General features: G+C 48.0%; 1 protein-coding gene across 1 annotated transcript; it reads left to right on the forward strand.

The window, feature by feature from the left end:
- The first annotated feature begins 173 nt into the window (after positions 1-173).
- LOC113452874 (zinc finger protein 287-like) lies at positions 174-2,290 on the forward strand. Its single transcript, XM_026724368.2, has 4 exons — positions 174-714; positions 972-1,086; positions 1,199-1,266; positions 2,163-2,290. The coding sequence occupies exons 1-3, from the start codon at positions 301-303 to the stop codon at positions 1,258-1,260; spliced, it is 591 nt and encodes a 196-aa protein (XP_026580153.2). The 5' UTR covers positions 174-300; the 3' UTR covers positions 1,261-1,266; positions 2,163-2,290.
- The last annotated feature ends 9,168 nt before the right edge of the window (positions 2,291-11,458 follow it).

An 11,458-nucleotide genomic window follows, 5' to 3' on the forward strand; every position in this document is an offset into this window, starting at 1 on the left:
CTTCCCGGCCCTGCTGGGTGGGCTTGAGCCCTGCGCTGGGAGGAGCCGCTTGGTGCTGCGGGCAGATTGGGGGAAGTGGGTCAAGGGGCTAAATCCCCTTTTCTGATCCTGGGCGTGTTTTTTTCTCCCTCTCCCAGATCCGGAACCTCAGCATCCTTTGCAAGCCAGGAGGGAGGGAGCAGAAGGACCGGCAGGGATCCGTTCTGCAGCCCCAGAAATCGTCCCGTGAAGGAAGAGGCCCCTGGAAATCCCGCAGAGTCCCTGGAGCCCTTTGGAGTTGCTCTGCTGGAGATAGGAAGGATGGAGACACCCCCTTTGGCCAAGGAGGGGAGCGGAAAAGGCCCCGCAGCTCTTCAGCCTGGGAGCTGTGGGGAGAGCTGGACCAGAACCGGGCAGAAGGTCCTGCAGGAGGGAACCATCTTCCCTTCAGAAGTTCCGCCCTGGACCTCCATCCCATACTGGGAGTCTGAGGGTCCCCGAGGACTTTGCAGCCAACTCCATGACTTCTGCAGGCGATGGCTGAGGCCAGGAAAGCACAGCAAAGCCCAGGTGCTGGACCTGGTGGTTCTGGAGCGGCTCCTGGCTCTCCTGCCCCCAGAGATGGAGGGCTGGGTGCGGGAGTGTGGAGCAGAGAGCAGCTCCCAGGCGGTGGCCCTGGCAGAAGGCTTCCTCCTGAGCCAAGCAGAGGAGCAAAAGGAGCAGCTCCAGCCGCAGGTGGGAGACTTTAGGGAGCTCAGAAGGGAATAAAGAGAGAAAGTGTTTGAATGCTTCGCCCTCCTTCCCAAACTTCTTCCATGTTCATAATATGTGGCAATTCTCCAGTTCTGGTAGGACATTGTTCCATTGTTTTCTCACTCAGCCACTTGGATGGATATTGGGGACTTTGAAGTTGTGCTCCGAATATAAGAATCCACTTTGTGTTATGTGACATCCATTAATTTGGGTTCTTTTTTCCTTCCCCCTCTTTGAAGTGCTGCACTGTGGAGATCAGAGATGCTGAGGGAAAGAAGAACCCATCAAATCCCCCTCAGGAGCTTTTTTTCAGGAGGATCCCTTGGGAAGATCCAAGTCAGGACACCTCAGGAGGTAATGGAAGATCCTCCAATTATCCATCTAACCTTCGCTCTCTCTTCTGTCCTTTAGAATACCTCCTCCTATTTTGTTAATTATGCATTTTGAAATGATTTATTCCTTACAGAGAAGCAAAGAATGAAGCTTTCTGGTTTTTATGACAGAGCTCAAACAGCGGTTGTACCTTAAAATCAAGTAAGAAAGGGAAAAGATACTAGATTTCTTATTCTCCCTTCAGGAAGTGAAGTGGGCGTGCAGAGTGCTCTATCCTTCTGTTTTCCTCCCTTCTTTGTCCTGGATTATTTTTGTGTTCTTCCACAACATGGAGAGCAGAATAGCAGATTCAAATTGCTGTCAGCCAGCATAGCTTCCTCTGGTTATCTTGTTCTGCTAGGTACTCCTCCAACTTTGACTTTGCAGGAAGCATTTTTTAAAAGTCCTTCAAGAAATAGGAATAAACGTATCACAGTGGAAGGAACTGCTAGAGACCCTTTTTGCGGGGTGATTCTTTCATTAGCAAGGCTAATGAAAAATAATCACATTGCCATGTTACCATTTTTAAAAAGCTTTATTTATAACCTGTAGTTCAAATATAAGCAAATTGTATTAAAAAATAAAGCAGATTATTAAAATCCAAAGGGAGTGGCTGTGTTGAGCAGGTAATCATGGTACTTTGGGCTACAAAATAATTTCTAATCCTCTGATTTACGCCTCAATTAGGAGATTCTGTTGGGGGTTTTTTTGACAACTATAGCACTCTCATTTAAGTGGTTGTCCACTAGGACTCCAAGATCCCTGTTGCACTTACTGCTGTTGAGTCAGTTATCACCTATTCCATGCCAGTGCATTTGGTTTTTCTTTCCTAAATGTAGAAGCTTACATTTCTCACTGTTGATTTCCTTTTGTTAAGTGGAGCCCAATCTGTCGATCCTTCTATATCTCGAGCTTATCTTCTGGAGTGTTGGTATTCCTGTCAATTTGGTCTTGTCTGCAAATTTGATGAGTTCCCCTTCTATCCTCTTGTCTAAATGAATGATGATGATGAACAGATCTTGCGAATCCTCCTGTTCTGTTGTTTTTTCCATGTCCAGGAAGGTCTGGTGTCCTTCGAGGAGGTGGCTGTGTATTTCTCTGAGCAGGAATGGTCTCAGCTGGATCCTGAACAGAAAGCGCTGCATTTGGAAGTCATGCTTGAAAACCATAGGAACGTGGTCTCCCTGGATAAGAGTTCTTTTTCCCCAATCAAGAAGAGAGATTATAATTAGTTTTTTTATTTATTTGAAAACCACTAATCAGATATTGTCTCTTGGAGGGAGAAGGAAAGGATCTGGCCTTGTCATGCTCTTTGGAAGGAAAGAGTTAATGTCTCTTTGCTTAGATGCTTTCTGTGCCATTCTTATCTATATTTTCCCATTTCTATTTGAACTTATCTGTGGAGGCTAAAAAGAAGGAGGTGTGCTTTTATGTGTCTTCTGGAGGTCATGTGGGAGGAGTGTTGTCATTTGTCCTCTGGAACCTCGCCAAATTGTGTGAGAACAGAACTTTCACACTCAGCCCATGGAAGAGCGTTCTCCCAATCCAATTCAAGATCAAAGGCTTCTTACAGTATGTCTCAGAGCATTCTAGGGTAGAGGTAACCCCCAAGTTATGACAGTTGACTTAGCGACCATTCCAAGTTAAGTACAGCCCTCTTCCAAGTACTTGAGACCCAGTCCCAAAATTATGTGTGTTGCAGCACCACAGCTGTCGTTCACACTTACGAATGACAGCAGAGGCATTACAACGTTTGCCCTACCTATTCCCCCACCCCATCTCACAGGGACTTATCATATTTTTCAGACTATACGATGCACCTTTTCCTTCCAAAAATGTGGGTGGAAGTGTCTGTGCAAATATGGACTCATTTTTGGCCTCCCAAAACCTCTGCGCATCCCGTTATTGCCCTCTAGGCTGAAAAGGCTGAAAATGGGATGCACAGAAGGTTTGGCAGCCCCAAAACTGGCACATTTCTGGCATGTAGAGTTCTTCTCGAGAACGGGAAGGACAAAAACTTTTTTTTCTTTTTTTCCTTCTCTAAACCTAGGAGCATCTTATAGTCTGAAAAATTTGGTACCTTGTGACAATGTTGTGAGCCATCGGTTCCTTTACCCACTGTGGTGCATTTATAGAAAAAAAGAGACCTAAAGTAGTGAGAGATACGCAAGTTCAGTAGTGTGAAATCTAGCACTATTAATCTCACGTGATCTCTCACTACAATGCTGTTCTCTGCTAATCAAGGCCTGCAGGAGATCCAGGGCAAAAGGCTTTGCAAAGAGAGGGTACGGATCTTCATTTTCAAACACTTTATCCCTGGATCTCGTGCAGTGCTCAGTTCTTAAAAGAACACAGGCCTAAGATATTGCAGTGCCAGTTCACACGAGATTAGTAGCCTGAGATCTTGCACTACTGGTCTCATGTGATCTCACACTAAACTACTGTAGGCCTCCATTCTCTGCGAACTGACACCTGTAGCAGATCCGGCCAAAGAGCCCTTGCAAGCTGATGGGATTTGTGGGCACCGAAATAGCCATTCTTGAAGCATCCCAACCTTTCCAATCTCAGCTCTTAGAGCGTTTACAAGGCAATGGGGGCTTCAGGAATGGATTTCACTCCAAAGTCTCATTGCTGAGATTAAAGAACGGACTGAGTGGGGATCCCGCTTGACAGACAGATGCCATGGAGCAGCGTGTGCGCACTCCATTTTTGGGCCTCCTGTGCCTTAGGAAAGGTTCTGGGAGGGTGTTTTAGCTCCCAGGAAGCTTCCCTGAGGCCCTGAATGGCAAAAAACAGAGTGCGAGGTGGGCGTTTGCAACATACACACTCCGCGCCCGCCCATTTGCCTCCTGGCCACAAGGAAGCCTTCTGGGCAAAGCAGTAAGACAGCGAGGAGAATCCTGGCACAGCTGCTTGTTGTAATAGCTGATCATTGGGAGGAGAGAAAAAAGGAACACTTTAAGGCGTGGCTGGGCGGGGAAGAATACTGTCGGGCATGCATGCAATGTCACGCGTGCGTGATAAGGACTGACTGGGAGGGGTGGGTGGACAGGGGATGGGTGGGTGGACAGGGGAGGGGCCAGCCAGGGACACGATTTACCTGTTTTCCCAACCGTACAGAATTGTAACAACTGGTTCTATAGAACTGGTCCAAACCAGTAGAATCCTACCCTGAGTCAAGCTATTCTCGAAAGCACCTGAGGGTAGGACAAGAAGCAATGGGTGGAAACTAATTAAGAAAGGAAGCAACTTAGAACTAAGGAGAAACTTCCTGACAGAACAATTAATCAGTGTTAAAACTTGACCCCAGAAGTTGCAAATGCTCAAACACTGGAAGTATTTAAGAAGATGTTGGATAACCATTTGTCTGAAGTAGTGTAGGGTTTCCTGCCTAAGCAGGGGGTTGGACTAGAAGATCTCCAAGGTACCTTCCACCTCTCTTATTCTATTCCTTAACTCAAAGCTGATTCTGTGTGAGATGTGGATATATTTAGATAATTGTAAAGAAAGAGATGCTTTCTAGACATTTTTGAAGTTTTCATGACTCATGAATATAGAAATCATCACGTCTATATCAAACTACTGTAGGCATGCAAACATACAACCTAATGGAATTTTGGAGAAATTCAGAAGGAAATTCACTTGACTTTATACACTTTGATCTTTTTCTCTAACCTTGTCATCATTTTCATTTCCCTTTTGCATTGAAGGTAATGATGCACAGGAGAATCAAGATTCCTGTGAACTGTTCCAAGTGATCAATGCGAAAACTGGAATGGAGAAGTTTAGAATTCAAATGGAATTCGAAACCCACAAGAGAAACCAGTCAAAGAATTGGAAGCAGGAAAGCTCATTGTTGTAGTTGAGCAATGAGAGGCTAGACCAGGGCTTGGATGCAACAAGACTTTATTGTAGCAATAAAGGACTGAACGTGTTAGCTCTGCCTGGAGCAGGCTCACAGTGATCAGCGGCTGGCCGGACCCTGCAGCTGGCTTTTATAGCCGGCTGTCGAGGAGGCCAGCCAATGAGCAGCAAACGCCCCGCAGCATGAACGGACCTGGGTGGGGACTTTGGCAAGTTCCAGGGACATAACACCCCTTCCCCCAGATGCAACACGCATAGTCACTTAAATAAGCGGGCGGTCTGTGCTGGCGCCCTGGCGTCGTAACTCCGGTGAGTTACCAAGTGTCTCAGAGTTCAAGGAACCCGGTGGGGTTGGTGATGGGGTGCAGCCTCGCTCTGAGGGTTGCACAGGCACCGGTGTGGTGCTTCTGGTTGGCGATGTCGTGGCCCGTCTACTGGTGCCGGTGGCGGACCCATCGGGCAGTCCCTGGTCTACTGCCAGCTCCCCTGGTCCAGGTGGTGGTGGTGCAGAGGCTCTGGCATGGTCTACGATGGGAGCTTGGTGTGGCACCTGAGGTCGACCTGAGCCCACGATCCGGCACGCTGGCGAAGGTGCCCTGTCGCTTCCTTAGCTGGTCCAGGTGTCTTCTCCAGATGCGTCCGTCTTCCAGCTGGACTCGGTACAACTGGGGGCCGTGATGGCTACTATCACTCCTGGAATCCACAGTGGGTCTCCGGCATAGTTCCTCACAAATACATGTTCCTGCAAGACAAAATCTCTGACCCCGTCATTGAAGCGAGAGGGTGTCAGGGCAATAGTGAGGTGGAGCCTATCCAACACAGTTCTTAGGCGTCTACCCATTAGAAGTTCAGCAGGGATTTGTTGGTGACCATGCAAGGGGTCGAGTGTTGACTAAGCAAGAAGCGGGAGAGTCTGTGATGCCAATCTTCTTTGCTGAATCTGGCCAACGCTTCTTTTGTGGATCTAACGGCTCGCTCTGCCAGTCCGTTGCTGGCAGGATGGAAGGGAGCCGTGAAGATATGTCGGATGCCAAGATTTGTGGCGAAACGGCTAAATTCTGTTGAGGCAAACTGGGGGCCGTTATCCGAAACAATGGTATCTGGTAGCCCGTGTGTTACGAATAGGCGAGTTAGAGCCTTGGTAACTGCTAGTGTGGTGGTCGTGGATAGTTGGGCCACGTCGGTCCATTTTGAGTATGAATCTACGACCACCAAGAAGGTTTTGCCGTGTATAGGACCCGCTAAGTCAATGTGTAGCCTTGACCAAGCGCGTTGGCGCTCTCCCACTTTGTGGGGGTGGTGACTGGAGGAAGGTCTGGATTCCTGGCAGGGTTGGCATGAGCTTACCCACTTGGCGATGTCGTCGTCCAAGCCAGGCCACCAGGCGTAGCTCCGTGCCAACGCCTTCATCCGGACGATGCCGGGTGGCCTCGTGTAGTGCCTCTAAGACTGGTGTGCGAAGTGAGGCCGGAATAACAACCGGGTGCCCCACAACAGGCAGCCCTGTATGCTAGACAGTTCCTGTTGACGGGTCTTAAAAGGTGTGAATTCGGCTGCGAGAGTTAGAGCCGGCCACCCCCTCCTCACCCAGTCCAGTACCTGGGCGATGGTTTTGTCCGTCTTGGATTTGGTGGCGATGTCGAGAGCGGTGACAGGAAGGTCGAGCTCGGTGACATCGAAGATGGTGTGGACCGGGGCCGGGTCTTCTGCTGGAGCTGGCAGGGGGCAGCGGCTGAGGGCGTCTGCGTGACTTAACGTTTTCCTGGGCGGTGGATGAGCTTGTACGAATAAGCCGCCAGGAATAAAGTCCACCTCATCATTCTGGGAGACAACACTTGGGGAGTCTGCTTGTCTCCGGAAAGAAGACCCAGGAGAGGCTTGTGGCCCGTGATTAGCTCAAAGTTGTGGCCAAACAGGAATTCATGAAATTTCCTAACCGCGGCCACTGCGGCTAAAGCCTCCTTGTCTATCTGACTATAGTTACGCTCTGTTGCTGAGAGCGTTCTGGAAAAGAAGGCGATCGGTGCCTCAGAGCCGTTGGGTAGTCTATGGCTTAATACGGCGCCAATCCCAAAAGGGGAGGCATCCGCGGCTAGTACCAGTGGAAGGTGTGGGTCAAATTGAATAAGGACTGCGTCAGATGTGAGCAGTGATTTGACTGCTTGGTGAGCGGTGTCTTCCTTTTGTCCCCAGTGCCAAGGTGCTTTTCTATCTAAGAGCCTGTGTAGAGGCTCTGCTACTGATGCTTTGTGAGGTAGAAATGATGCATAAAAGTTCAATAATCCCAAAAAGGCTTGTAGCTCGGCTTTAGTGGTTGGCGTGGGTGCCTCATGAATTGCCTTGACCTTGGACTCTAGGGGGTGGATGCCTGAGGCGTCAATTCTATAGCCCAGAAAGTCCACCTGTCTAGTGGCAATGGCACATTTTCCCTTTTTAATTTGAGGCCATGCTGTCTGAACCTGTCTAACACTGCTCTGACTCTCTGGAAGAGCTGGGGTCTGTCCCTGGCCGAGACCAATATGTCAGTCGAAGTAGGGTACTACGCCAGGAGGCCCTGTAGTATCGCTCCATGAGGATTGGAAGATGCCGGGGCAACACTTACGCCAAACTGGAGACGCTTGCACCGGAAGGCACCCCTGTGGGTCACAATGGTCTGCAGTTCGGCTGTTTGGTTGTCAACAGGGAACTGCTGATACGCTTGTGACATGTCCAATTTGGCAAAAATGTTGCCAGGCTCAAAGGTATGCAATAAATGTTGAATGACCGGGACTGGGTACGCGCTAACTTGTAGAAAGCGGTTGATTGTTGTTTAAGTAATCTGAACAAATTCTCAGGCTGCCATCCTTTTTAAGGGTGTGACAATTGGCGTCTCCCATTTGGCGAAGTCTGTCGGCTCAATGACCCTTGCTTTAATAATTTATCGAGCTCTGCGTCCAGTTTAGGCCGAATGGCGAATGGGACTCTCACGCGGTTTCCGCCGGACTGGAACCGCTTGCGGGTCAACTGTAAACGAGATGGGGGTACCATTATAACACCCTAACTCATTGCTGAATACGTCTGAGTAGTCAGTGAATAAGGAGTCAGTGTCAGAAGCTGAGACAGCATGGACTCCTGTTAACCCTAGGCCGAGGTAGGGGAACCAATCAAGCCCCAGAAGGCTGGGGAGGTTGCCGTTGACTACCACTAGAGGCAGGTGGCCTTTAAAAGCTTTAAAATTAACAAGGAACTCGCCTTTGCCGAGCACTGGAATGTCCTTTCCCTGATAATCCCTCAAGGAGATCTGGCACTTCTGGAGCTGGTTTCTGGATAGTCTGGGCTGGATTTTCTTGAGGGTGCTCCAAGAGATGATTGAGAGCGCTGACCCCGTGTCAACCTCCATACGACAAGGTTTACCTTCTAATAAAATGGAAAGTGTTATTTTACTAATAGAGTGACAGGTGTGGTTAGCATGGTAGCAAGTGTGACAATTTAGTACTTGCCTTTGAGGCCCAGAATGGGAAAAGGAAAGAACCTTTTGTGCTGAGTTGTGCGCGGCCTGGCAGACTCTAGCGATGTGGCCTTTTTTGTGGCAATGGTTACAGATGGCACCCTTGAATTTGCACGTAGCTCTCGAGTGAGGTCCGCCACAGGATAGGCACAGGATGATGTGTTTGGGTGCGCTGTTGGTTTCTTGCCTGACTCCTGTCTGTGGTTGTTTGGCATGGGTGAGGCGGTGGATGTCTGTTTGATCGTTAGGGTCGTCTTCGTTGACTACCTCTTCTGAATGAACGGTGGCGCAGCTTTGTTTGGGAACGGGACCTTGAATTTCAGTCGTGGCCTTCTAGAAATAATATTCTTTTATTAGTTAACTTCACCCAGTCCTTCAACCAAACTAATGAGGTGGCCATATGATATAACTCCCAGTTTGGCACTGCTAACCCTCCTCTGCTCTTTGTATCTTGCATTGCTTTTACATTTATTCTGGGTTTTTTCCCTTGCCAAATAAATTTGAGGGTTGTTTTGTTGAGTTCTTCGAAGAACTTTTTGTGTAATTTAATTGGAATCGTTTGGAATAAATATAGAAATTTGGGGAGAATGTTCATTTTAATGGTGGCAATCCGGTCTAATAGTGAAATTTGAAATTTACTCCATGATTCTAAATCTTTCTTTACCTGATGTAACAATTTGTCATAATTATTTTCTTTAAGTGACTTACAGTGTGGTGTTAGCCAAATTCCTAGATATTTCACTTTCTTTGTCACTTGTATTTCCATTGTTCCTTCTAATTCTATTTTCTGTTTTTCTGTTAAATTTTTGGTCATTAATTTAGTTTTTTTCTTATTTATTTTAAGTCCTGCTACTGCTCCAAAATTCTCCAGTTCTTTCATCAATTTTAGTCCCCTAACTATTGGTTCTTCAATAAAGAAGATCATGTCGTCCGCAAATGCTTGCAATTTAAATTCCTCTTTCTTAACCGTTAATCCCTTTATATCTGAATTTTGCCTAATTCGCGTTAATAATGTTTCTAATGATAATATGAAGAGCAGTGGGGAGAGTGGGCAGCCCTGTCTCACTCCTTTTTCTATCTTTATTGGGCGGGTGTGTTCCCGTTTATTATTATATTAGCTTGTTGTGTGTCATAGATAGTTGTTATAATATTTTCAAATTTGGTACCCAGATTCAAATTATAAATTTTTTGAATTAAAAATTGCCAATTCAGATTATCAAAAGCTTTCTCTGCATCTAAAAACATGAGTGCTACTTGTCTCTCAGGGTGGGCTTCATAAAATTCTAGAACGTCTAATACAATTCTTAGATTATTCTTTATTTGCCTAGCTGGGAGGAATCCGTTTTGATCTTCATGTATATACAAGTTTAGCAGTCTTTTTAATCTGTTCGCTATAATAGAAGTAAAAATTTTATAATCAGTATTTAGAAGTGAAATCGGCCTATAATTATTTATATATCTAGGATCTGTATCCTCCTTCTATGGATGTAGTGAAAGATGAGCACAAGGAACAGAATCTCTGCTTTCTTGGATTATTGGGGGAAAGAGATTTCCAGATTGTAATGGTTAAAAGGCTGTAGTCCTTTAGTGGGGGAAATGGGATTACTGAAGTCCCCAGAATTTCTATTAAAATTCCACGTTATTTTATAAATTATAAATTTATTCCATGGTTTAATATACTCTCCATCCATCCTTCCTCCCTTCTTAAATAATCCTGAAATCTTTTACCAGGAAGAAAATCTGCTCAGATCCTCTTACAAATATCTGTGGAAATGGATTTTTTCTTCTCCTTTGGGCAAAATATTTCCCCTCCAGAAGAAGGAAGTTCACCTCAGAGGGTGGATTCTTAGGACGGAGTCCCAGGGCTGATTTCTCTCCCCTGAATAAAATCTCCTTCCTCCCACGATCCTCCCACTCAAAGCTTCGAGTTCTCTGGCAGGAACGGAGAATCTGGTTCTTTCATAACATAAAATGTTTGTGAGGTTTACTGAACTTCTATTCTATATTCTATTCTTATTCTATTCTATTCCCCCACCTGGAGGCTCAGCCATGGGGCGGAGGAGGACAATCCCTGAAGAATCGAGGCTTGTTGCCTGCTGGATCCTGGCCAGTTCCTCAGTTCCGCTTCGGAGAAGCCCAAAGCTTCAGGCTGGGGAAGCGGAACCGAAGCGCCTCTGCGGCTGATGGGGGTTGGAGGAAGAAGCTCTGTGGTGTGTGTGTGTGTGTGTGTGTGTGAGAGAGAGAGAGAGAGAGAGATTTGGAGAGGGGGGACTGCGGGGAGGGTCCTTTGTCCTCCGGCTGAGAATTGGGGAGGGGGACCGAGGAAGAGCCGCTGCTCAGACGGGGAACCTGCCTGAATTCTGGGCTTGGGCCGGAAGAGAAGCGGGGATTGGGGGTCTCGGCTGGGCTCTGGGTGGGGGGAAATTCTACTTGCGACCCTTCCTAGAGGGGAAGAGCGACCGGAGTCCCCCTCCTGCCCTGGGGATCTTCTCCCTCGCTCACTTGGGATCCCAGAAGCAGATCCCGGAGTGGGGCAGCGTCTCCAGGGATCGCCCCTCAGCTGACAGAAGCCCGGAGAAGGTGGATCCCCCTGGGAGGGAAATGGGATCGGCCGAAGCCTCCGAGGGGGATCCGACCTGAAATGGATCAGGAGGGATTTCCAGGAGAGGCTGGACGGCCGTTTGTCCGGAGTGGGATAAGGGCTCCTCCTGCCTCGGCCATGGGGTCAGGCTACAAGATCTCTAAGGTCTTTTTGAGCTTCCCTCTCCCCGTCGACCCTCCCCCCACCGAAGCCCTCCGCCCTCCCCCCAGCCCCCCCTGCATGGAGCCGGCAGGAAAGACCCCCGAGATGAATGCAGCCCCCCAAGACTGCAAGGATCCCCCTCCCACTTTCTCCGCTTCTCGCTCTGCGCCGAACTGTCTCCTGCATCGGCTGCAGTCAAGGGAGACTCTGCCCGGAGACCAATGATGCTGCAAGAAGGGAGGATTCTCATTGGTCCTCCT

Source organism: Pseudonaja textilis, unplaced genomic scaffold, assembly GCF_049901715.1.
Source record: "Pseudonaja textilis isolate UNSWEBS1 unplaced genomic scaffold, rPseTex1.2 PTEXSCF55, whole genome shotgun sequence".
NCBI lineage: Eukaryota > Metazoa > Chordata > Lepidosauria > Squamata > Elapidae > Pseudonaja > Pseudonaja textilis.